This window comes from Aulostomus chinensis, chromosome 13 (genome assembly GCF_037954235.1).
Source record: "Aulostomus chinensis isolate RoL2024-O1b breed Wild chromosome 13, RoL_Achi_v1.0, whole genome shotgun sequence".
NCBI lineage: Eukaryota > Metazoa > Chordata > Actinopteri > Syngnathiformes > Aulostomidae > Aulostomus > Aulostomus chinensis.
The window spans coordinates 7,735,250-7,763,001 of record NC_141332.1 but is presented as its reverse complement, the minus strand read 5'-3'; the positions used below and the strand labels follow the sequence as shown (position 1 = coordinate 7,763,001).

At 41.0% G+C, this 27,752-nt stretch overlaps 1 protein-coding gene and 1 long non-coding RNA gene across 6 annotated transcripts in view; one reads left to right on the top strand and one right to left on the bottom strand.

The window, feature by feature from the left end:
- The window catches only part of gpc3 (glypican 3), a 231,442-nt gene that overhangs the window by 3,789 nt on the left and 199,901 nt on the right, over positions 1 to 27,752 (top strand). For all 3 annotated transcript variants that reach the window (XR_015119113.1, XM_086222963.1, XM_086222964.1), the window contains exon 2: positions 4,773 to 4,934. Coding sequence is in view for 2 of the 3 variants with exons in the window: in XM_086222963.1 (XP_086079089.1) it covers positions 4,773 to 4,934 (162 nt within the window). In the remaining variant the exon portion in view is untranslated. The remainder of the gene's footprint in view (positions 1 to 4,772; positions 4,935 to 27,752) is intronic.
- Positions 14,431 to 24,008, bottom strand: LOC147250729 (uncharacterized). Of its 3 annotated transcripts, XR_015119112.1 has the most exons (8): positions 23,920 to 24,008; positions 22,856 to 22,885; positions 22,598 to 22,755; positions 22,056 to 22,141; positions 21,151 to 21,236; positions 18,841 to 19,876; positions 18,565 to 18,720; positions 14,431 to 18,437 (listed from the first exon to the last, which is right to left on the bottom strand). It is a non-coding gene; the product is annotated as an uncharacterized LOC147250729 (long non-coding RNA). The 3 variants fall into 3 exon arrangements; XR_015119110.1 differs by lacking the exon at positions 21,151 to 21,236; XR_015119111.1 differs by lacking the exon at positions 21,151 to 21,236 and having other exon boundaries at positions 14,434 to 15,965.

Genomic DNA, 27,752 nt, shown 5'->3' with positions numbered 1-27,752 from the left:
GTCCTGGCCCATCAGCAGGATATAGCTATTAATCCTATTTTTCTGGACATGTAAAAAATGAATTTCAATCAAGTTCAATGAGTGTGTGTAAAATGATTGAAAGAAAAACATCTCAGCCTCCCGAAATCACCTTGATTGAATTCTTTCCAGCAGATCCAGAATGGCTATATTGATATAATGGTAGATATCACAGCATATTTTGAAGAAGCTTGTTGTGGTGTATCAAGATTTAGACTCCAAGAGACGGTATGGATCATGTTCTAGATTGGTGAAGGAATTTTTGGCATTTAGGAAGAAAATTTATGGATGGATTTTGGTGTTTGGTACGGTGTCTTGTTAATATTTTATATTCACAAAGCCTCTTTGGAAGACATGAGCCGTCTCTCAGTGCTTCCTAGTTCAGTGATAAAGTGATTGGACTGGTGTTTGTTCCAATATCAAATGGGATTTCCAGAAAAAAAAGATTCAACTTTCTTATGAAAAATACTACTATAACTACAGTTGAAATATTGGTTGAATTTGACATTGGTAACAATTTGGCTGTCGGGTCTGTCATTGGGTGTTGAAGCTGAAAAGTTCAGAAACCCTCACGTAAACGTATCCCTGATTGATAGCAACTCTGCAGCTTTTGCAGGTTTGCCTGAGACAAACGAGGGCTGAGACCTGGATAACATTTGTAGAAAGGAAAGTTGATGATGAGTGGGGGCATCTGCATTACAGTGTCCAAACCCCCCGTAGGACTACACACATTTGTTCTGAATTTATCCCACTGAATATCGTCTATCCTCCAGTGTTTTCTCCATCTTGTGGCCCTGGACTGATTCTGCAAAATAATCTAATTTGAAAATATGTCTTGATTGATTAAGTTTATCATTTTTATCTTATGTTATTATTATTCATTATTTTTTGCACTATTTGTTGTTAAATGCATGAAGAAAACTTGGGGCAAGGCTACTCCATCATTACTCCAGCTGCAATGAACGCTTCTTTTCATTATCAGCATGTCCTACAGTTATAATTGTCGATTTATCAGTGAAAAAAAATGCCACAAAACTGTGAAAACACACTTGATACGTTCCCTGGAACTCAAGTTCACATATTAAGATTTGTTGTTCTGTTTGTTTAACCAAATAGCCCAAAGATGTTTGGTGGCCTTTCATAATCAAATGGAAAATACAGGGAAAAAATCTCATTGCAGATGCCCATATTGGGGACTTTGAAGAAACAAATCAGGCTTCATGTAAGTGAGGGCCAATGAGAGCCAAATCAAACATTTTGGACTTGTCATTCGCTGCAGGGTCGGATTGTCACGGTGGCACATACACTAGTCTTCTTGTTCATCATGAAACAATCTGAGGGAATAACAGCTGAAAGCAGGACCAGTTTGACCCAATGCCAGAGGCCTCACTGACTGATTGAGACACATTTGTGTTCTGTTTTTTCTGTGTCTGAAAATCTCAGTTTAATGAAGCAGACCAGTGTTTTGCTGCCTGATTGTTTGGTAAATCAGAGATTTGGCTCTTTTAAAGTCTTGCTTTGAAATGAGTGCCTTATCGAGCACCATCAAGTAGAACAGTGTGCAAAGCACGAAACATCCATTGTTCCATCCATCCATCTTCTACCGCTTAACCTGTTAAGGGTCAAGGGGAGGCTGGAGCCGATCCCAGCAGCCTTTGGGCGAGAGGCAGGGTTCACCCGGGACTGGTCACCAGTCCATCGCAGGGCCAAAATGTAGACAAACAACACAGACATTCACACTCACAGTCACACCTACGGTCAATTTAGAGTATCAATCAGCCTCGTCCCCACTTGATGTCTTTGGACTGTGGGAGGAAGCTGGAGTACCAGAGAGAACCCAAGCAGGAACAGGGAGAACATGGAGACTCCACACGGGCCACTCGGGCTTGGACTTGGGAACCTTCCTGCACCTTCCTGCTGTGAAGCAACAGTGCTAACCACTGCACCACAGTACCGCCCTCAGCTCTGAACATAATGATGTAATTGGTGCTATGTAAATTGCACTCTCTTTCTTTCATTAATGTGTATGGTCTCTACAAAGTGACGTTGTCTTATTTTCCCCACAGAGAAGTGTAGAGGATTTTTTGAAAGATGACTATGAATGTCCACTTAGTTGGAGAATTTTTGCTCAGCTTTTATGGCATATGGACTTTCCACTTTTGTACTGTTTTATTGTGTTAGTATTTTAGTTTAGTGTTTTAGGGGTGCACAACAGTCCAACAATTATCTGTCTCTCTGTGGTTGGCACGGATGTCCTGACTTTTATAATAACACACTCAGCGCTGGTATTTGACATATAATTTATGCTCATAATTAACTGTTTTTAATATATTCTATATTTGAATACCACTTGTTTTCCCCCTGCGGTCTTTTCATTAAGCTTGCATAGTGATAACCTTCTAATTGGTGCTGGGAAACTGACTTTATTCCTGGCTAATCCCTGTGGCTTTGAGTTCACAAGCTTGTCCACCAGATGTGATGAGAGCAGGGCCTCTTCTCAAGCCCCTTTCGCACTGCACCAAAAATGCGGGTGAACGCAGGTGTTTGGGCACTCTGAAAGGGTCGACTCTGCATTTCGACCCGCATTGACCGACTCATCAAGCGACCCGGGTGTTTAGCGGCCTGGCTCGGCTCTGCTCGGCTCGCCTACAGTGTGAAAAAGGCAACCCGCGTTGTCCCAGGTTTCACGCAACCTTCCTGTTGCAATCTGATTTTGTCACTGTGCTGCCTATCAGGCTGTCATTGTGGAAGCTCTGCAAAAAAAAAATTTTTTTTTTAATTTAAAAATTGTGCTGGGCTGGGCTGTGAGAGCGGCTCACTCATCTCTCCATAAAGTTTTGGCCTCTGCCATAAAATCGGTCTTTCTTTTGATGTCCCCGGGATTCTATTTCACTCCTTTTTTTTCTCAAACAATTTACATGTGTATGAGTGGCAAGTGTTGAAAAGCTGTGAAATGTAAATGTTCAATCCTCTGTTTCCACTGGACATGCCCACTTCACTTACAGTGCAACTGACAGTGGAGTAATTTTGTCCCTGCACTCTGAAATTGAAAATGACCTTGTCTTTCAGGAGTCCTTTGTCTATGCTGATATGAGATCTGAAGCCCTTCATTATACATTTTTACACACAGTTTTATGGTCTGTTTCCCTCCTTAGTCTGTGCACCATGAACATGGAGGCAGTCAGGAGGGTGGCGGGAGTTAGCTGAGCTGCTCCCTGCATCACTTCCTGCTACTTGTTAGTTACCCACACTGCCACTATGTTGCATCTCGCAACCACTGAATTTCCCTTTGTTCTGGCTGTTTAATCAGCACAGACTTCTGTTCCTGAAGATCTAATGTTTGATGGTCTCAAAGATGTAAAGGCTCAAACCAACAGACTATTTCTTTGTGAGACCAATGCCTCATGAACATGTCAATAAAAACATTGAGCTGGGTTGGGCCAAACAACTCCTCCTCTCTTTGATATAATCACATTCGACCACAGGCAGTCATGGTATACAGCTTAGATATACATCAACAGTTCTGATGCATGTAATGAATCCCTCTGCTTCCAATTCTTTATCCTCCACAACCCTGAACAGCAGCTGAAACTGGCAGCCTCTCCTTGTTTACCATCAATCAGACCCTTGTCAGTGATATGTTTGTGGCACCAGATCCTAGAAACAATTCTGCAACACTGCCTGGCGTGTTACGACTGCAGCCTCAACTAAAGCTTCCACTTTCCTCATTGGACAGCATGAGGTAGATAAAGTGGGAAACACAGGAACCCCTGTGTGTTTAAATATCAGTTGGTTTTTGCCCTACTTATGTCTGAGCATCAGTGTAAGGGATTAATGGGAGATCAACCGACAATGAGTTGCTGTCTTCCACCAGACTTTTCTTTTGCTATCAATTTATTTGTTATTATTTATTTTGTAAATGGGGAATTGTGTAAAAAGCACGTGATCTCTTATTAAGATTGGCTTGTGACAGAGGAGGCATGTAATAAAACAAGGCAGAGGGTTTTTGTGAAGTGTCCTTGACAGCATCATCCCTAAAAACATTAATTCAGTATCACCGCTGTTGCGAGAACTGATCTGACTAAATCTGACTGCATTGTTTCCACCTTACTTGTGTTTTTTTGAAATTGAATTAACTTTTGCACTGAGTTCATTCTTTGATCTGGCTTTGTCCTGCTACATTGCTCCGACGAAACACGCTTTTCACAGACATTTTGCTTTCATTGGCTAACATCGAAACCTTTCAAAAGATCTCTGGGAATCCAATTATGTCTCATCTGTATGAACAACCTTCAGGTTTAGTGGCTCGGTACAGAGAGGTTATTTCATCACCTTCAATCTTTCTTTTTTTCCTTTAATGTCATATAGATTGAAAGCAAGCTGGAACCTGGGTTTATTTGTTCTGTTTTTGTTTTTTATCAAAAAGAGCTTTTTGATTCTTGGTGTGTAAAGAGTAGCTTTGAGTGGTTAGTGACCCTAACCAAATTGATCTGTATTGAAAAATAGCCTCAATATTTTTGCTTGACTCCGTATCAAATTGACTCATAGCAATTTATTTTTACAGAGGAAGTTCTGCTGAATAACACTTAATCTGCGCATCAAAAGTGTATTTAGTCGGCACATTGTGCTGGAGATGGTGTTTCCTGTGTTTTAAATGAGAACAATATTAAGAGCAATGTGTGAAGGAACAGACTTCATGAAATTGCTGCTGTTCCCTGCTACTCATCCTCTGTTCTTGCTGATTTTCTGACCAGGTGCAGATCTGCAGGTCTGCCAAACCAAAGGCCCATCCTGCTGTTCAAAAAAGATGGAGGAGCAGTATCAGGCAGCTGCACGCAGCAACATGGAGTCTGGTCTCCAGGTTGTCAGTGCTCATCTCAAACATCTCATCATCCAGAATGCTGCCATGTTCCAAGGTAAGCAGTGATTAAAGTTTGTCTAAACCTGTGTCAAACATTACAAAATATTTGTGCACGGAAAAAAAAACAATTAGAAATTCCATCCCAGAATTGATTCACAAATTAAAACTCTTTATTAGATAAATGTTCCCATTAATGGGGCAGTATGGCTCTGAAGTAGAGTAGCTGTCCAGTCACTTAGCCCTGTGACTGTGTCAAAATGTCCTTGAGCAAGATGCTGAACCCTTCATTTGCACCTTGCATGCAAGCCTTCACTGTGAATGGGTGTGTGGATGGGTGATTGGGGCAACATTATGAAGCACTTTGAATACTGCTAAGTTACAATCACAATCAGAATCAGCTTTATTGTTCAAGTATGTGTGGGAATATAAATGTGTCTCTGGTTTCTTGCATCCTTTCAATGTACACTGAAACAATGCACATTCAAATATAAAAGAAAGGCAGGGGTAAAAAAGGTACAGAATAAATAAATTTTACCACTATAAACATGAACATAACTACTGCAAACATAAACGCTGCAGGTGCAGTGGTGAGGAGTGCAAATCCTGCTAGATAAAATACACAGTACTGAGTGGGGTAGCTGGATGGGACATAAACACTGTGATATACAGCAGTTAAACATACCAATGTGTTATTAACAGAGGCTGTATGAAAACGAGTCCATGCAGTGATGTCAGACTCTCAGCCCACCAGGCCGTGAGTCACATCAATGTAAAACAGAAGCAGAATACATACAACTCAGGATGAAATGATCTGCTGGTGTTTAGCTTAATGGTTGCATGGCAAAGATGTGTTTTTGAGTAACTTTACATGTAGTGTGGTTTTTGGTGGCAGACATGTTGTTCCCGAGAGTGACATCTTCTGAGGTTTTAGCAGTGATGACTGTTAAATTGAAAACGCCAGTCGGCAGTGGTCCGGAAAACCATTGAAAGATGCAAGAGGTCAGAGGCGTCCGACAGCTGAGTGGCTCAAGCTAATACAGAAGACATACATATTCAGGATCAAAGCTCATGCAGTGGGGATATGAAAACATAGAAATCATTAATGCCGGAGATGCTGAGGTTCCTTTCCTGTCAGCTGAAAATAAGAGGATGAAGAGAGACGAGGCAAGTGCATTTGAACCACCTGTTCTCATGGTGGGAGCAAAAGTCAACAGAAACTATGTTTCTGACATTGTCAAATTGCCACCCCTGCTTGTTAGCTTAGCTTAGCACAAAGACTCTAGAAGGAATAATAGGTGTAGACTTTGCTTCCTTTTGTAGGGTTACCAGATGTGGCCAGTTTCCAGGGACAGTCCCAGTTGGGTGACCTGTCCCCTGCTAAACCTTTTCCTGGAAATATCCCTGATTTTAATGGTGAATGTGAAAAAAAAAACAAACCCAAAATAAACTAAAGCCTGACTATGCTTCCATCAACCACAGCGGAACTGGCTACTGTAATGCCCGTTGCTCTAGTCTCCATGCAACGACAGTGCAGCTTTGACTGTCGTTGCATGGAGACTAGAGCAACGGGCATTACAGTAGCCGGTCTTGCTGCTGTTGATGTGAGGAGGAAGTCAAAGTAGACTTTCAATTTGCTGGCTGGCTGCTAAATTTGCTTGCAGACTGATTTTGCTCATCTTTACAGTTTACCATGAACACTTTTTTGTTTTTATACCTTTTAGATGATTCATTAGGCCGAGACCAGGTTTTTTTTCTTTTTTTCTATACAATGCAAGATAACACAACATGCAACAATCCATCCATCCATCCATCGTCTTCCGCTTATTCCTGTTAAGGGTCGCGGGGGGGCTGGAGCCTATCCCAGCGGCTATGGGCGAGAGGCAGGGTTCACCCTGGACAGGTCACCAGTCCATCACAGGGCCAACACACAGAGACAGACAAGCATTCACACTCACAGTCACACCTACGGTCAAAAAGTATCCAATTAGCCGAGTCAACATGCAACAATATAAACAAAAAAGACAGTACAACATAAAATACAAACAATATAAAATGTTTGCGTCAAGGCAAGTCAGGTCATCACAATTTGTATAGTACCAAATCACAACAATGTTACAGCACGACACTTTACACGATGAGTAGGCCTCGCACCGAACTGCTTCAATTAATTCATACCCAGTAATTCTCCATAACCAAGCTGCTTGCTAACTCCTATGCTCATCCTGTGAAGGGCTTTTAAGATAAAAGACATAAACATAGTAAAAATGGAATATTCTCACTGCCAAAAAACTAAAACTTTATGATACATTTTGCAGACCTGATCAAATTGGATTGAGACAAGGCACAGTAAACATACATGGATGATACATTAACATTAGATTATACAAGGCATCCTCTCCCAACTCCCACGCATGACTTCATGTCTGATTGCTTTAAAAAATCTTTTGGTTTCTATTTGAAATAATTATGCTTTTTGTGTGTATTGACTTCAGTTGGCAGGCTGTTCCTTATGCCAGCTCACATTACAGATAAGGAAGTCGTCCTATGTCACATGGAGCCCTCGGAGCCTGGCCACGTAGACGATCTTTGATCAGGCTCTTGTTTAAGAATGCACCAAAAAGCTGAGCATATTTCAGTCTCTATCTCAGACCTTGTTAGCCTCTTGCTAATTTTTTTTCAATGAGCAATTATATTATTAATTATGTTTTCCAGGGGTCTACCCCCTAATGAACACAACGACAACCATGAGGTACAGTAAGTGAGGCGTGAAAAGGACATTGAACAGGTAAATACTGTGGCTGTGTCAGTGGTTAGACACTTCCTGATTAGTAGTCATTAAAAAAAAAGAAAACATTTTTATCAAAGTGGAAGTCTAGATTAGAACTACGTATTTGACCTTGGGATTCAATTGATAGACCCATCTGTATGTCTGATACCATCAATGCCTTTCAGAGGACAAACACACGGAGGGGACTTGTTTTTCGGTATTATAAGGACCCTGCTGCTAATTTTCAGAAATAACATTCAATAAATGATTTGGATAATTTCTTTCCATAACTTCAAACCTCTCTTCCACATCACTTCATTTAATCAATTTTCTAAACTTGACTGTGTGACGTGCCAGGCAAGGGAACCAGGACCCAGAAAGCAGTTCAATCAGAAAAAGTTCATTCACAAAAAATGTCAAGAGAAAATCAGTGTGCTCAGTAACAACAAAAATCCTTACTAAAAGTAACGGCAGAAAAGGCAAACAGAAAATCACCAGCTAACCGGGATCCAGGCAAAAATCAAAGTTCAACAGAAAATAGAGTAAAGGCACCAAACTCACTATACAGGGGAAAATAATCACTGATGGAAAAACGATCACGAGACGAGGGGCAGGAGATCGTTGGAGATCTCTGCAAACACATAAGCAAATACTGGAGCAATCAAAGAGAACTTTCTGGCCCTGGAGACAGCGAGAGTGTGGTTTAAGAAGCCAGCCTGATTGGGCAGAGTGAGCTGCAGGTGTGCCGGGAGACCAGCGCTCCCGGAGATCACCCTGCCCCTTGGCACTTGCTCTGCAGGGAGGGGGAGAGAGAGCATTAACAGGGAAACAGGAGATCAGGATCATAACAGACGGATCCTTTTTGGGTATTACAAGTTTATCTGACCTTTGCAATCTACAGTAAACAGAATATTTTTGTCCTTGCCTTCTTTCTTTTTCTGTCCTTTCTTTACCGCCAAAGTCATATTGTGCTTCAACAACCCTGTTATAAAGTTGTATATGTGCATTCCTGTGTACTCCTCTTGTTTAGAAAACATGGGATCAACCTGGGACCGGGTCGACCTGGTGATTTGAGTTGGCCCTTTATTTTCTGACAGAACAACTTCTTTTTGAAGTTTCTTTTTAATTTTCTTATCCACCCAATTGATGTTAAAATCACCACGGATCATCGCTTCAGTTTTATGATAGATATCTTTTAAAGAAGTTTTGTGAATGATCATGAAGTCCAGAGACACTGGTGAGAGGGTTATATAAAACTAAAATTCTGAAGTACATTTCTGGAGACATATTTGTTTAAATCTAGCCATCTGAATAAATCTCCTCTCACCTTACTTTTATTACTATAAAATATTTGCATGTACAACACAGCAAATAAGATGAAATGATTGCTGTGGATTGTTGTCACAATATGATCGACACATTTTCGATTTAAAAACTTACCTACATTCTTATTCCAGTTCCGTCCATCAAGGTAGCAAGTTCTCAAAAATCTGGCCGAATAAAATTCAAATTTTTGTATGATAAAGTAAATACTGATCTCATTTATTTATTTTGGTGTCAAGTTAGTGTGAAAACAATCGGAAATTTGAAATTTGATTTTGTTGTACCCTATTTCTGCGCAGGACTCCAATTAAAATAGTGAAAGAATCAGCCAATTATTGCTCAGTAGAAGTGTGACTCTAACTAGGAGCGCGGCCTTTGGCTCTCTCTCTCGTTTCATATTACTAACACTTATTTTTAAATATCCCAACACTTACATTTAATCTTCAGCTACTATCATACTTCTGAGGCCCTGTTGTTGTAATTTAGCCACTGTGAATATTTACTCTCCTGAGGTTTCCACGTGTGTGAACTCCGTTTTGGAGGATTGTCACAACGTAGCACCATCCAGAAATGCCAATCAAAAGCTGAGATTTCATGGGGACTGTGTTGTTCGCTTGACTCTCTTATTCACGACTGTGTTAGAGAGCTGCCAAAGTGTGGCTGCACTTTCCTAGAAGGGGCTTCAGTATGAATTGCTTCAGCAAAGGGCGGCTCGAGAAAACTCCCCAAACATCCCCCAGACTGTCTGTTTCATTTAATTACTCTTTCTTCCCTGTCTTTCTCTCCTACCCTATCATTCACTCTCTCCATCTCTGTGTCACTCAATCCACTTGACTTTTTCTCTCCATCTGTCTCATCCCCGTGTTCCTGCCAGTATTGAGAATTATATTGGGAATTAAGTGCAGGCCTTATTCTCTCTCTCTTTTTTCACTCTCTTTCTTTTTCTTCTTCACCATCTCCTGGCGAAGATGAAAGAGCTTCCCATCCTCACTCCTAAAGCTCCCATCTCAACAGTACGCTTGCCCCCACCAACCTCCAACCCCCAGCTCGAGCTGCTCTATTCGTCTTTCCCAAGCCTCACACTACAACAGAGGTTTACTGAGGTGTTTGAAGTCAACTTCTCCAAACTATACATACAGTAATGGCTTTCGTTTTCTTTGTGTTCTAAGCAGCGAGATGACAGCCTGTGTCGACATTCAGCATTCTTTAAGATCAATGCCAGGAAATAGATGAGAACTAAGAATTTCTAATGATGTGTGACTCTCATTCGCATCATAATAATTCGTAAAAATTTTATTTGAATTCATTTGGAAAAATAAAACTGAGTATGTAAAAAAAAAAGGGGTGGATCAGTGGTGCAGTGGTTAGCACAGTCGCAGTGTTCGAGCCCTGGCTCCAGCACGGGGTCTTTCTGTGTGAGTCTCCATGTTCTCCCTGGGCCTGTGTGGGTTCTCTCTGGTACTCCGGCTTCCATCCACAGTCCAAAGAAATGCAAGAGGGGACGAGGCTGATTGATACTCTAAATTGGTAAAGGTATGACTGTGAGAGTGAATGGTTGTCTGTCTCTATGTGTTGACACGTCCAGGGTGAACTGTAAGGGAAATTCTCCTTGTAGATCATTGAGAGTTGCTAATTCTCTGAAGAATCACAGACTCGGTGTGATGAATCAAGTCTCTTTAATGCATGCAGCATGGAGACAAGACTGCTGACTGTTCTCTGCCGATCTTTACAATGTCTCAACCTTTATACCATTCAACAACAAAGGGCAGATGGTTTCCACATCGCAGCAACGACTGTATCACCTGTTCATCAGCTGCTCCTCACCTCCCCCCTTCATCCTGTCTGCTGCTGTTGTCATTTGTTCCTTGAGGTCAGGAGATGGTCACAGAAACTCATGTGATTGACAAAATGCTTTCTGAGACTAAGACTCCTAATCCACAGTATCTGTTAATTTACTTCCTACAGTACCCCGCCTATTGCATTTTTATAAAATGTTGGCAAAATCCCTTAGTGTCTTATCAATGTGCAGGAAATCAAACTATATGTGTAACAATTGTTGTATCAGAAAAAAACCTTTTATTTCAGATAACAGACAAACACCCTTTGCAGTCATTACACTATAACCCTGCAGAGGTCTTGTACTTAAGATTACATGGCTTGACTACTACCTTTTTGACTTGCACTTACCGGGAGGTTTAATACTGCAGACAACACACATCCCACACACAGAACGTAGCTACTGGTGTTCACACCACTCACATATTCACAGGTTGTTTTGCCCTCCAGGCACTGTTGTCTGAATAGTGTTGGTTTAGGGCAGTGGTTCTCAAACTTTTTCTGTCATTCCCCCCTTTGGAGGAAGAAAAATTTTCATTCCCCCCCACGCCAAACTTTTTTTTTTTGACAAAATAGGCCATGTTTAACTTTATTGACCTATTAAAAATTACAAATATGCCTTTAGTTTTTCAGAACTAGAAAAAAATGAAATAAAATGTGTTTCATCCCTGTCAAATATCTCTCCATTTTAAAAACAGACCTGACAACAGTTGCTATGAAAGAGGTTTGAAGCGCGCTTTGGTTCCGCTGGGAAAAAAATTTCGATGTCCAAACATTAAATCCCCATTAAATGTTTGAACGTCGGAATTTTTTTGGCAGTGCAACCATAAACAAAGTAAAAGGTGAGGGGGAACTCATGTTTGGACGTCGGAATTTTTTTTGCGGCGGAAACATAAACATAGTGAAAGGTGAGGGGGAACTAATGTTTGGACGTCGGATCTTTTTTTGCAGTGGAACCATAAACAAAGTAAAAGGTGAGGGGGAACTAATGTTTGAATGTCGGAATTTTTTTTGCAGCGGAACCATAAACAAAGCGAAAGGTGAGGGGGAAGTCATGTTTGGACGTCGGAATTTTTTTTGCGGCGGAACCATAAACAAAGCGAAAGGTTAGGGGGAACTAATGTTTGGACGTCGGAATTTTTTTGCGGCGGAAACATAAACGTAGCGAAAGGTGAGGGGGAACTAATGTTTGGACGTCGGAATTTTTTTTGCAGTGGAACCATAAACAAAGCAAAAGGCGAGGGGGAACTAATCTTTGGACGTCGGGTGACTCCCCCTGGGACGCCGGGCGCGCCACACACTTTGAGAAACGCTGGTTTAGGGTGAGGGATGACACATACTGTTTCTTTAAAGGTGCTGCATTTCCTGTACAGACCTCTCTCTGATTCATTTTTGGCAATTTAATGTTATGTTCCACAATTTTGTTAATTTGTGGCACAGAGAAAAGACAACTTCAATGAAACTTTTATGTTTCAAAAACAAACACGAAAAAACTAAAAATCATTTTACCTGAGCTGGAAGATCATGAGTAGGCTTGCTGTGCACCTCTGATGGGTGCACTTTTTGTTGTGTAGTGCATTTTTAAAATCTGCTTTTTCTCCTGAGTGAAGTGCCTGTGGATGAGAATAGAGAAAGATAGAGGAGAAGCCTACACTGCTCAACTTCATCACAGCCCAGTCCTCCTCTGAAGCCCACAGAGCAGTTTGAAACCAGAGGGCAGTCGCACTTGAGTCCAAAGAGCAAACCCAATTTAGAAACATGAGAGGACAGCACTGGCAGGATTGCTTATAAAGTCAAATATGTGGTGAAGAGGAAAGCTGTGCAGCAACCGTATGTGCAGACATTACCGAGTCTGTGTGATTTTTACTTAAAAAAAGTGGGGCAGCCTGGCTGGTGTTCCTGTTCTGACTCAGTGAGTCCATAGAAGGCTGTCTCAGTGAGTTGTTGGAAAACAGGTCTGATTAGGACAACCTTCAGGCAGCAAGAGCGCTGTCTGTGTATGGCTGGTTTTAGCCAGGCAGGGGAGTTTTTTCTGAATTTGTGGGGCCACGCTGTATATGACCAGGAATTTGGAAAGAGCTTGTGTAGATGTTCATTTGATTAAACATGAAGATACTGAGCAACAAACTTGGTGTGCTAGCCATAATGTTAATAGAACAAAGGTACAAATTCATCTTTGTATGTGTCTTTGAATTCCTTACACCTCATTCCTACACTCTAAGAATTATTACTGCGCAAGACTTAATTTAATTGATGAAACATTTTTACACTTCAAAATATTGAGTAGAATTAGAAGCTTCAAAATTAAGTTGAACCAACCATAAATGATGAGTAGAAGTAAGAAATATATTTAATTGTGTCTTAATGAAAGGATTCTGTATATTTACGAAGTAAATTAAGCTGATGTAACTGAAATACTTGGTAAATGTGAAAAGGTGTAGAAAGCAATGAAAAAATAGTAGATATAATTGAAAAGATTTTAAGGATTTAACAACAAACTTTAAAAATACATATGGAAAAATTCTTTTTTTTTTCTTTTTTTTTTTACCTGTCCTGTTCAGCAGCATCAGTGTTCCTGGTGCCTTGTTGTACTGAAGCAGTTTTACTCTGCAGAGGAGGAATCTGATAAACTCCTCCTATTGACATTTATGTTTAATTTTATTAGGAATGGTGTTGGTTCATTGATAAAGCTACCGTACTGAGGACAGGAGTGGACAGGAAGAGAGAACAGGGACAGGACAGGGAAGACAAGGGGGAGGGGGGAGACAAAAAAACAGCAATAGCAGAAAACAACAACAACAACAACAAAAACAAACAAAACCAAACAAAAAACAAATAAACAAACAAACAAAAAGTAACAACAACAAAAGAAAAAGAAAGAAAAAGAAAAACAAAAAACATTGGTTGCATAATTTCCGGTGCAGGCTTACCATTTGGTTTAATATAATTTTAAGATAAATGTCTGAGTGTGTGTTTATGGGTCGGTTGTGCGCTCCATGCGTGTATGTGTGTATACGCGTGTGTATGTGTATGTGTATGTGTGTGTGTGTGCTACGGTTTGTCTTGGATGTTGTGCGTACCTGGCTGTAGCTGATGTGGGGGGGCCAGGACATCACACCCCCAGTCCAGGATAGCAGGTAGGTCAGGACCAGGTCACCGGAGCACCACCCCCCCCCCCAGCCACAGGCCCAACCCATGCCAGGACCCATAGGAAAGCATAGGAGCAGCAACCCCCACCCAGAAGCAACCCACAGAGAGACGGGGCAGAGAGGATCCTAGTCCCGCCGGCCCACCCCCACAGCATGAGCAGAGCCCAGGGGCACAGGGCCCCTCCGGCCCTAGACCCGACCAGAGCCCCCCAGGGGGTCCGCCAGCGGCGAGGCCGACACCCACCCACGCCCTGGCGGGGCAGCCACAGCCCACCACAACGACCAGGCCCACCACCCCGTACAGGGCTACCCCCCCAACCCACGATCCCCATCCCCTATACTCATCCCCTGTTCTCCCCCTCCCCCCAGAGCAGGAAAAAAAATATTAATAAAATTAATTATTAATATTGAAAAATTCTATTGCGCTGACCTCTTATTTTTTTACTTTTACTTGATGCTATTGGAATATCTTCTTGAATATGGATATTATTTTTTTTAGAACCACATACTCATAAATATGACAACCTGTATCTCACAAAACATGTTTAATTTATTTCTTTACAGAATGTAACTTCTTTTTCCACATGACAAAAACTATTTGTTGCATGAGGAATATGAAATGACAGTCCAAGTAATCACCAAAAAAGTGCTTTGAAACAGGAAAGTTTTGTGAACACCGAAACGACTACTAAATAGCTGCTTCAACATGATAAAACAGTTTTTAAAACTCTGTCAAATCAAAAAAAAAAAAACCAATTGGCAAAGGTTACTTCAACAGTTTACTCTGGGAAAAAAATATAGAAAAATCTATGTGGGAACCCCCCTCACAATGTTTGTAAGAACTTGAATTTTTCAGTGGGAAAAAAACAAGAACCTTTAATGGACACACTTTGCTGTGCACACCTGTCCTGTTTCTTTCGCAGACTGAAGATTCTTTTTTTTTTTTTTTATCAATCCTTTTCACTCAAAAACACCATTAACATAACTTTCCTAATATACACACGAAGACGCCACCTGCAGATGCAGAGTGCATTCTTTGGTTTTCTTGACAAACAGCTAAGTTTGAAACAAGTATGAAAGAAAAGATGAAAGCCAGCCAATGGAGATAACCTGACGAGGTAAACTAGTAAATGGGATAGGAGTTAAGAACGTCTCTGTCAGAAATGTAAAAAAAAAAAAAAGATAAACAGGGCGAAAAAAGTGGGTGTTTTTCTTTGAAGACACTTGCAGCGAAATTAACACACTGGTCAAAATCATTATCTATGTAATAAAGCAGAAATAAACCTCACTTCACATTTGGTGTACTGTTTACATGAAACTACACTTGGTGAACTCTCTTGTAATTTGTGTTAGAAATGCTTGCTTTAAAGACACCTTCTTCTTTTCTTTTCTTTTTTTTTTTAATTTAAGACACTCAAAATTCAAGAAGCTCAGAATGCAGAACGCTTTCTCTTCTCCAAGTACAACGTGAAAGCATCTGAAGTGAAACAGCCTCTAAACTTGAACCAGATCCTGCACGTCAAACATCAATGAAAAATTAAGGGCAAATGAATAGAAAACGCTAAAATCAGACTGATGTGAGTCAGACCACACCTGAAGACTGATTCATAGATTGTCCAAGCTTATCTGCAGAACCTAACTAACAACAGTGTCCATGACTGCAGCCTTTACATGGTTTAACAGGGTAGCTGCCCAACAGCAACTACACGACCACAAGGTTCGTCAGTCTTTGTACCTTTGTTGAAAGGTTTCCAGCATCCACTTCCAGAGGCATCTTTTGAAATACCTCAAGTATGTTCTTAAGAGCTTTGGGATATTTCAGATCCAAGGCACATGTCAGTCCTAGCAGGTAGCAGCAGGCTCTGCTAATTTCCCCAAGATGACGGAGAACAGTGGAACCTTCAGTGACGATTCCAACATCATCGACTTGACCCCTTTCATTTCGGATCAGGTACACGGCCGTCACCTCTGCTGTCAGCCGCTCTTCCACACTGAATCCTGAATCCTCAACCTCCCATAGACATTGGAAAGGCAATTAGTCATGGCATGCAGGCAGAGTATCACAGAAATAGAAAGGTTATCTCCAGCCAAACTAAGTATATCAGTCAGATGTACAAGAATTGGATAATATGCAGTGTATACTAGCTTAGGGTTGCTATGGAAACAGCAAATATGAATGTTTGTGAGAAAATGAACATGTACACACAGCTACGCAACAATTAGACAAAATATAAGTTATTGTGACAACACTATGTTTTTTTGCTTTGATGTAAAGTCTGGCTTGGCACTTAATAGATTAAGTTTAGGCCTTTTCTGTTCTGAAACAATCTAAAGTCACCTGTTGAGAAAGATAGCTTACCGTCTGGCTACGTTTTAAGAAATGGGGACAGGCTAGCAGCAGCCAAGATTCCTTGCCAAAATGTTTCTCAATACGCTTTCTTTGATTTAAACGTGTTTTGGCTCATTATGGTAACATTTATTTATTTAACCTTAATTTTCTGCTGCATGTTGTTTTAACTCAACAAAAACCAAATGCAGAAATTATGGGATCCTTCTTTGAAATCAGACTCAAAAGTACAGCTCAAACAAACAAGTGCCGAGCACTACTCAGCTACCAGTTGAGTAAGAGGGCTCACACTTCAAAGTAAAACCAGAAAAATCTGCTTCATTTTCTTTTGTACTGTATTTGGTCATGTTAGGTAACACATACTTTCAGAAAAATATCAACAGCAACTATACTATGAGTCTACTCATCAGTGCACAGCCCAAACTATAAAGTACCTGTGTATGACTAATCATAAAAATTAAGAGGCTTGCTTTGGGTCAAAGAACTCAAAAAGTTTGTAGCACTTGTGCTCCACCAAAAATATTGTCACCCCAAAAGCAATGTCTTTGTTTGGATGGGCTTATTTTGACAATGACATGGCCTATTTACTTGAAAGCTAGGAATAATACTTAACCCATTCGTGCCCACATTTTTTTCTGAGTTGTAAGGCATACAATGTTATCAGTTGAGTCCCTCTGAATTATGATATGGATTTCCATTTTCCGGCTGCACGGTGGTGCAGTGGTCAGCACTGTCGCCTCACAGCAAGAAGGTTCTGGGTTCGAGTCCCGGCTCGACCACGGGATCTTTCTGTGTGGAGTCTCCATGTTCTCCCTGTTCCTGTGTGGGTTCTCTCTGGTACTCCAGCTTCCTCCCACAGTCCAAAGACATCAAGAGGGGACGAGGCTGATTGATACTCTAAATTGACTGTAGGTGTGACTGTGAGTGTGAATGGTTGTCTGTCTCTATGTGTTGGTCCTGTGATGGACTGGTGACCTGTCCAGGGTGAACCCCGCCTCTCGCCCGTAGATGCTGGGATAGGCTCCAGCCCCCCATGACCCTTACTAGTAAGGAATAAGATGAAGATGACGATGGATGGATGGATTTCCATTTTCCATTTTGTACTTTGTTTTAAAGAAAATAGCATTTTCATGACTGGCAACAATTGTTGATGACAAGAACTTGTATGAAAATAAGTCAAAATTATGGGATAGAAATTCAAAATTATGGGATAAAAATTCAAATTATGAGATAAAAAGTCAAAATTGTTAGATAAAAATACATTAATGAGAGAAAGTCATAATTATGATATAATGAAGTCATAATAATGAGATAAAAAGTCATAATTATGAGGGAGAAAAATCTAAATTTTGAGATAACAAAGTCATAATTATGAGAAAAAGTAAATTTAGGGAATCACAAAGTCATAATTATGAGATAAAAAGTCATAATTATGAATTCAGTCAATTATGAGTAAAAAGTCACAATTATGAGATAAAAAGACGATTATGCGATGAAGTCATAATGATGTTATGATTAAGTCATAATAGTGAGGGAAATTTTTTTGAGATAACAATGTCATAATTATGAGAAAAGGGTCAATTTATGAGATCACAAAGTCATAATTATGAGATTAAAGTCATAATATGAGATAAAAAGTCATAATTATGGGATGAAAACTCATTATTATGAGAAAAAAATCCAAATTATGAGATAACAAAGTCATAATTATGAGAAAAAGAGTAAATTTAGGGAATCACAAAGTCATAATTATGGGATAAAAAGTCACAATTATGAGATAATAAAGTCATAATTATTAGATTAAAACGTCATAATTTTGAGATTAAAAACTCATTACTATGAGAAAAAAAATCAAAATTATGAGATTACAAAGTCATAATTATGAGAAAGGTGTGTGGCTGTAACTCCTGCAACAATTGTTGCCGGTGGGGCAGAATGGGTTAAGTTCAAACCCAACCAAGGTTGGCTACAGACAAAACAAAATGATTAAATTATTCTTAATTGTCAAAGTGCCATTTAGTAACTTTTATATTTAACTGGAAATACAAATTTCAAATGTATTGTAGGGTGAACCCTAAGCCTGTCAACGAGACATCGGATGACAACTTCTCCAGTTGTCTGGATGCCGATTCCACTCTGTTGAAGAGAAAATGAACGTTTACAGCAGACAGCATCACTCTCCTGCACATTCTATCCATTAAAAATATAAACACAAGATCGGTGGAGGAAAGAAGCAGCTTGAGACAAGGGTCAACTGAAATACCTGGAGGAAAGTGTTCGTTTCTGCACGACGTCTCTCTCCAGTTGCACCTTTCTTGGCTTGGAAGATGGAAAGCAGTTGAGGGGAGTAACGATCCAACATGGACATGAATTTGGCCTCAAGATTTATGGCGGTTATTTGCTGAAATTCAGCATTGACCTTGAAAAAAACAAAGACAAAAGTTTCAAACTTACACTTGAGTAGTCTAAGCCTGCGCGTTTTTTTTACCCCAGATGTATTTGTGTTGAACTTTGTGTTGGAGAAATGTGACTCACTCACCTGTGACTCCTCAAACAAGGCGGGCCACCTCTCCTTTATCTCTGTGATGCTCAGCTGAAGACTGACGACATCATGTCTTCCGTGGACAAACGTCTTGGACATCAACTCCTTGATCAACACACCCTCTCTCTTCTTCAATTCAGACAGAATTTGGAGCCGCAGATGCTCTTGCTGTTCATTGCTTTCTGCTGAGGGATAGCGTGGGAGATAAACCACTTCTCCTTTTCACGCTTTTTTTGACATTTTGGGCTGGTGTCCTCTCACCAGGGCGCTTGTTTTTAAGAGAGTTGCATGTAACTTCAGGGAAGCCAAGATTTCTTAGCTTTGACCTGAAATTTCCCATCTGGTATTTCAAGCTATACATCCACCCTATCCATCCATTGCGACTCCCAGGCTCCGTCAGACGTGGATGTCTTTTGACTAAAGCCTCTGCTGCCTGTCCACCTTGAAGGCCTGAGGGACAGGCAGTGTGACTGTACATGTAATCTGCCAGTCTTTCCAAGATCTCAGACCTGACACGGTGATTGTTAAAGACAGTGCCATCTTTCAGAAATTCTTCATTGCCATTCCTAGGCACAGCTTCTGTTGCAATGGAAAAAGATGGAATGACAATTTCCTGTGGCCATGATGTTCTTTGAGGGCTTAATATGATAGTGTCTTGTGATGACATTGATGATGTGTCATCTGACAGGATATCCACAGAGCTAGAGGAACAGGGCTCTGATGACATCCCACTGCTATTGAAAGAACTGTCCCCACTGGACAGATTTTCTGTCTCAGGTGCTGCAAATGAAAGCACTAAAGATGGAATTATGACAACTTAAACTGTCCCCTTAGGCTTAACCTGTTTACCACTATGAAGTGTAAAGAAATCACCAAAGTCTTCATCATAGTAATGTATGGTGAATTCCTCGCCGAGTCCAAATGTGTCCTTCACAATCTTGTGCAACTGCTCCACTGTATCCGGCATCCCGGAGGAGAGTGTGAGCTTCTCACTGCGGTGATCTATAATCACCTTCACAACAACAGGGTCCATCTGTATGAAAAAAAGAAATCACAACTGCAAATCAGGGTACAAGTAAGATGCTCAAGTCTTTCCCCCCTAATATTGTACAATAATGTGTCTTTTTAAAGTGACCATGCGCTTTCCTCCAACAGAGTAGGGGGCCAAGGGGTATGTAGCTGCTGAATGTGCAGCATGGTCACTTTCCCAGAGTGTTGCAGAACAAATCCCCTAAAATGTTCATAATACCAGTTGTTCAGTAACTTCACAATAAAGTTAAGGTCACTGCCTACAATTGCAATCTGTGAAATCTCCACAAAGTCAGGCAGACCTCCGGTACACCCATAAGGTAAAATCATGCCGATGGCATATTTTCTTCCATGATATGTCACCGCATTTGTCAGATCAACTGTGGTTTGTGTTGGATGTGCTTTTTTAAAACTGTCCTGCATTTCCTCATGAAGCAAAGCCAACTGAATGCTGGTTACCGTACTGTCACATAATGCAGGTTTCAAAGCATCAGCATGTGAATAATACGCCATCATCATTTGGTGCTTTGATGCGAGACACGGTCGTATGTTTCTGAAGCTCTTCGTGTTTTTAGCAACTCTTTTAAAAAAAGAATGCTTTGCCTCAAAGCGCTTAGTCCAGACAGAAACCAAGGGACCGAGGCATTTTGTCATCGCAGGGTAATGCTCCAAAAAATGGTGCTTTGGAATTAACGTTTGATCAGGAAAAACTTCAAGCAGTCTATGGCGATGTTCAGATGTTAGTGTATCTAGATAACTGATTGTTTCCTCTGTTTGAGGAGGAGATAGCACCAGTTCAGTTAGGTCTTTTAACGCCATGAGAACTTGCCATGCTGGCTCACTGGACGGTATCTTCACACCAGTTATGAATGGCAGTAATCTCAGCAGAGCCCAGTTCTCACGTGCATTCCCACCTATTGATTTGCGGGAGGAACAACTTTGTGGAATGGGTTGTGGGCGTTCAGTTTTGTCTGTTAAACCAAATGGAAACTGAGTTATCGACTCGTTCAGTTGTACGAGGGTGAAATACTGTTTGTTTTTTTATGAACACGTTCAGACACAGCGCCAACTCAAAAGGAATTACAGCATCCCTTCAAAGAGATCGTGGAGGAGGTCTGGTGGGTAACCTGTCACAAAATGGAAATGTTTTAGTTTTTCTGTTAGGGTACAAACTTTCTTTACACCAAAACAATGTACGAGGGCAGGGTTTTCCTTTACAGTCTGTACGTGTAAAGCATCATTTTCCTCTGTCCTTGGTGGAAAAAACCCTGAACGCACCTCTTTCTGCTGATAGTCTGAATGGTTCCCGATACAAAAGCTACATAGGTACTGCCCAGTAAAGCTCTCGGCTCCTAGATCATCAGCTGAAACACACAAAACAGTTCCTCTGATATTTTCACCAACAGTTGGAAAAAAATGCCTTCCTCCTCTAATGTAATGAGATCTTTCAAAAGAGGCTCAAGAATAGTTGCATAACCAAATGTCTTGACACCTTTCCATTGACAAAGAAGTGCCAAATTAACTGATGTCAATTGTGCCCTCAATTCTGATGGCACATCACCAAGTACCCAATACACTGCTGTTACTTTATGTATTTTTCGTGAGGTTCCAAGTGGATTACAGACTTCAAAATCGTCCACGTAGAGAATCAGGGAAATCCTTGGTCTTCCCCCAGCAAAAAACTCATTTGACTTGAAATTGTTGCCATCATGGAAAGAAAACAAGTGCGAACCGGTGCCTGAATGTCTCGTCAGCAATTGACTTCTAACGCCTGTGTTATTTAACAACTGCTGTTGTGATTTTTAGGATGGGCACATATTGAAAGGTGCATTTGTCAGAGGGATCTAATATGTATTCAACTGGTTCAATGAAATTAAAGTTTTCTTTGAAATACTTTCCTCTTTTAAACTTAGAAATGAAGGGACCACCAGGACCAAAAGCTCGACTTATAGGATTACAGAGACACAGTTTTTCAACCAAAACATTAATAACCCTTTCATCAACGGTGCAGTTGTTTTTTGTCCAAATTTCTCTCACTACATTTGGAAGAAACTGAGATGATGATGTGCAGATGAACTGAAACTCTTCCACAAGGTTATCTATGCATCTACCAGAGACATTATAAATGCTCTCTAACTTTAGCAAACGAGAACCAATAACTTTTGCAAAGAAAGCTGTATCACCTCCATGAGCCAAATCCCCAGTAGATTCTAACTCCACATCATCAACTGTTTCCTGGAATGCAAACTGGCTCTCACTCTGTTGAGAACTGGAAGAAAATGGAAGGTTTACAATTAGTTCAGCTTTTAAGTCATTCGGCGACTGGCTTTGGTGCTTTCGGCTTCGGTGAGTAGCTCAAGTCCCATATATGTTAGTTTTAAACTCACAACCATCGAACACACACTCGACTGTTTCGAGTCTTTTCAGATGGGAGTTAATGTGTTGAAAATAATCCCTGATATTTGGAAAACACGAGTCACAAATTTTGCATTTTAAAGCTTTCGCATCTTGTTGATTTTCAGTTTCCTCTGTTTTGTGAGCTCTGTACAAGTGTGAGCGCAAGCCACCCCAAGTTTTAAAGGAACAGGGACAGTTCAAATGGATACAAGGTAGAAGATGTCCATGACCAAGATGTCCATGTTTCAGTCGATAGTGTTTAAGCAGTCCCCCCTTCAATGATGCCACGAATGTGCAAAGCTTGCACTGCCATCCCATGAAATGTTACCTTAAAGAGGGGTAAAAGCAACTGATGGCTCGCAAAGCAGTAGCCGTTCCTGAGGCCTGGGTTCAGCCTGCTGTCCTCTCCTATTTGTCCACCCCTGGCTTTTTCAAGTGTCTTCTTGTCCTTTCTTCACAGTCTCTCTGTCGCAGTTGTTGCTGCAACTATTAAATGTTGATACGCACGAGTCAATGCCCCCACAGAATATTTTAAAAGAAGTCCTGTGCTATGTGATTCTGTTATAAATAATAAGCAAGAACCTACCTGGGCTCTCCCTGTCATCAGTTTTCACTTCTGGGAAAAGAAAATTGGAAACATTTAGTATGCATGACCAAAAAGCTTCTATGTATGATCTCTGCAACGTAACTTAAAACAGGAATCATTATACATTGTCTTTGATATTCCAATTACTAAAACGTTATTACAGACCTTACTATTGCTATAAACGCTTCATGTTGGGTATATTGTATTTTTCGAAACTCTCTCCGCGACGAGCGTGCTCGTCTGTGTCTCTGTGCTCATGTTGGTGTGTCTGAAGGCAGCGGCTGAACTCAGCCGTTCGCGCAGAGGAATGTTGTGAACACCAATGAGATAAATAACATTTAGTCCGCTCACTAAAAGAACGAGGTATAGCGTTGATCTTTAAGAGAGGTTCGGCCCCATCTGAGATGCGAGTCCTTTATTCGGTGCCCCGCTCTCATTCGCCCACCCATCTCCAATTTCTCTGCATCCATGGCGGCCTGGATCATTTCTTGTGCGTTTGGCAAATCACCATCTGAGGTTCTTACTCTAATATATCGAAATACGTTCACACTGCATGCAAGCTATCAGTTTTATCCGGACAAGAGGGTGCTGACTGTGGGTTTTGCTCGTGTCATCGCAGCATGACTGTTTCATGTTTATAGAAGCCACCGAAGATTGTTCGGTCACCGAAGTTCTTTCGGTGGCTCTAATATTTACTTGTCAAACGCTGTCGTCTCTAAGCAAAGGCTTGGCCTGGAAAATAGCCGAGGCGCCTAAACATTTAATAGATTCGTAAAAACGATATAACTTTCAGAGCCAAAATCGCACACAAACGTGTTGTCACAGTAAAATTGAGAGTCTTGTGTTGACAGTTACACCTGAGAGGGCGGAGTAACATAAAATAAAGCAGCTGTACTGGAGCTCTGCACCATAGCCAGCTGGCAAATTTTGCAATCTAGGAAAAGCGAGTGCCACTTGGGGAGAGCTCCGGTGAGATACTAATGCCAGCCGGTGGATATTTCATGCTCGAATGTTGCTTCCGTAACTGATGTGAAACTAAAAAGTAGATCTTTAAATGTACTTACGTGGCGTTGACGTTGTCCTGACCATATCCTTAGTGATGGGCAGCGCGGTCCGAATAGTGACTAGCTGTATGCTTCCGCCTCGTCTCCGTGAGAGCGGTTAGAAACGTCATGTAGTAACCTCCGGCCCATTTACTCATTTATCTTGAGTTGTCCAGTCAGGTTTCAAATAATTTAGATTGAATCGACAAATTATTTCTGTTCTTAAAAAGAATCTACATTCATAGTTTATACTCAAATCTGTTGTTGAAATAAATAGAAATCATTATACATCTTTAAACTAAAAATAATTTGTCAGTCAAGTCATCATTTATTTTTTATGAAACTGACTTACTTGATATATGTAAATTGAAAACAAATATCCGTCTTTGAATCATACTTATAAATTTCAGTATAGTCAACCCAAATTCATATCATTATGATAATTGGCAGTTTTGTTAAGTGAGAATGACACAATACAACTGTTACGTTGACAAGGTCCTTGACGTATTTTTAACAGTGATCAGCTTTGCCCTATCATTTTGAGGTCTCAAAAATCCAATCAAACTCTCCCCCGCTTCTCCTTGGTGGATTGAGTGGCAGAGCCCCTGTGGCCTTGTGGTGGCAAACTCCTTCGTCCTGTAAGCAGTTTGCTGGTGTTTGTCTCTGATAGTGCTGAATTGACATTTGCCATGGCAGTAACCCCAAAGAGCTCTGGCAGGAGTTGGATCGTGCAGAACCTGGCAGGCCCGAGCTGTCAATAATCAAAATGAGCCTTCACTGCCTTTTGCATCCACCCCCGGTCTACTGCTAATTAGCTGTCTGCTCAGTTGTAAGTGCCCTTGGAATCTGTCCTGACCAGGCCTCCCTCTGTTCTTCCATCATTTACTTTCTAATTATAATCCCTGCCTTACTCTCCTGTGGAATCATTTTGTCTTCTGGAGAAGTTCCCTTCAGTAATCAAGTAAGTGTGAGGACTGGTGGGAAGACTGAGAGGTGTCTGAAGTTGTTTACTCGTTGCCCCAAGCTAATTTAATGACTAAATGATGGCTCTACTATGTCCAGTGGGCTTCTCGGAGCATCGTTTACCAAACGTCACGGAGTGCATCAGCCATTACCACATCGTCCATCAATTTGTAATATGGCTTGAACTTAATTACTATAGTGTATCATTCTGCATCACTTATGTTGATGGTTATAATGCAGTTTTATCGCCCCCCTGGGCCGGCAGATTGATATTCAAGCTATTTCTGGAATGTTTTCCTGTTTAGTGAACACACTGCAGTGAGTGACAGCCTGTGGAAGAAACCAAAACATGCAGGTAGAGAAATTAACTTGTCGTGCCAAGTCAGTGCATTGTTTGTTCTTTTGTTTTTCTGTTTGAAAACCAAATTTGAAGAACAGAAAATCAAACTTGATTGAGTAGAACAACCGGACAACTTAAACTCACATGTTTTGGATCAGGGTAGTAAAACATTTCTGTTTTCAAAACACAAAAAAACAAACTTGAGATAACAGCCAAATTACAGTGCAGTTGTGTGTAATGCTAATCCAGCAATGCAGCTTAAACCTAGAGCAAACAGTGTAGTTAGAGCACAGGTCTTTGCATGGGAGACTTGGGTTCAGAACCCATGGTAATAAATTTGATGTTCTGTTTGCGATACCATATTTTCCAGCTCAACATGAAAAGCAGGAAAATGCAACATGCGTCCAAAATAAACTGACCTGTGGAAGGATTTTAAGTATTTTGCCAATGATTTAACACTCTTTACAGGGGAAATGTAGCCTGTTTATTGATGAATGATGTTACGTGCATCAAGTTTGTCGTATGGCCTGTGTAACCTCAGAATTTATTGCATGTGCAGCTATATAAGCATATATTAGCAATGATATTCATCTGGATGTAGTCACAGGGAGAGTTAGGGAGATGATGTTTGCATTTTTCATCCAGAAGATGCAGTGTGTGAATTTCAAGGACCAACATTTGTTACTCAATTCAGTTAAATTCACTTTGATTTCTTTAAAAGTGAACAAGGAAACAAAAGAGAAAAAACAACAGATTATCTGAATCAAAATGTGTTTCTCTATGAAAGCACACATGAAGTAGAACTTCATTTTGTTCAATATTGTGGCACTTATTCAGTAATACATGAGCAGTGCCAGCCGATCATTCAGGGAAAAAGATGGACTCTTTGTTCCAGAGGGGCACACGACAAAGCTGTATGTATCCTCACATCCTCCATCCTCACCTCCTCCATCACCATCTAGTACGCTGCTGCCACCGCCAAGGACAAGGGCAGGCTGCAGCGTGTCATTCGGTCTGCAGAGAAGGTGATTGGCTGCAATCTCCTATCTCTTCAGGACCTGGACACCTCCAGGACCCTGAGGCGTGCAGGAAAAATTGTGGCTGATCCCTCCCACCCCAGACACAAACTCTTTGAGTCTCTCCCCTCTGGCAGGAGGCTGCGGTCTATCAGGACCAAAACCTCACGCCACAAGAACAGTTTTTTTCCTGTCTGCTGTCAGCCTTACCAACAAGGCCCGGAACCCCCCCCCCCCCCCCCCCCACACACACACACACTCTTTACACTCCACTTCAGCCTCTGTCTCTGTCTACCTGTCACATTGACTGTCTATGCCTTACATTAACAACTCGGACTATGTCACCCCGCGGTGAGGTGGTGGTTATTTGTCTTGTCACTTCCTGTCTTATTGTGAAATATTGACTCTCCTCTCATTTCAGGTCACTTGCCCTTCCTCCTGTGCCAGTCTCATTGTCTGCCCCGCCCTGATTGTTTCCACCTGTGTCCCCTTACCTTGTGTTTAAATAGTCTTTGTCTCTCTTTGTCTGCTGCCAGTGTGATTGTGCGTTCACCCAAGCCAGAGATTCAAAGCCCTGTCCACAGCCTTGATCAAGTTACGCAGCCGTGCCTGTTGCTTTCTGTTTGCATCCCTCTGAGAGAGTTTTTGGTTGTAAGTTTGATACCTTAGTCCAGGGTTAGTAGTTTGGTTTACAGCCCTTTTTTTTTTCCTCCACAGTTGGAGTGATTTTCATTTATTGATAATATTTGATAGCTTTTGTGTTTTCCTCCTTGATTGGAGTGATTTTTCACTTTGTATCGGTTTCATAGCTCTGACTAGATTGGTTTAATTTTCAAAGCCCTTTGATTTCTCTGCTCAGAGCATCAGACCATAAAATCCCTTGCCGTGAACCCTGCATCTGTGTCCTGTGTCTGAGCCTGGTCCTGTCAGACTACTTGATCTGTGTCCTTGTCCTTTGTCTGTGGTATTTATTACTGCTGACTGCACTGCTGCTTTATTCTACATAAATTGTATATATTTATATTTTTGTTTCTGCTCTTTAAGAATTTAGTTTAGTTTATTGGACTGCATGCACCAACAGCACCACAAAAAGATTCCTCATATGTATAAAATCGTACTTGGCAATAAAGTCTTTTGTTTCTGATTCTGTTTCTGATGTCTTGATGTGCAGTGAACTCTGTAGAGCTATGAGAGTGCAAAAACGTATAGCTACTGAAGTTCATCCCTGCATCTCCCCTATCCATGCACACGCGACACCTCAGACTTAATGCTGTCCAAAAACACTGTGCTGTGCACGCAAAAAACGGCGTTCCCAGAATGGGTGAGATGTGTGACTCCACTATTGAACAAGTGCCACAACATTGCAAAGAAGGTCTCCTTACTTTGTGTGACCATGGAGAAACCAAGCTTGATTCAGATGAACTTGTCATTTTGCTGTTTTCATCCTCCCCATTTTGAAATCGAAAAAGAAAGCATCTACAAAATGTGTGACTTTTGTCTTGTTAAGTTTTCCATTTAGTGCTCTGGGGCCTCGT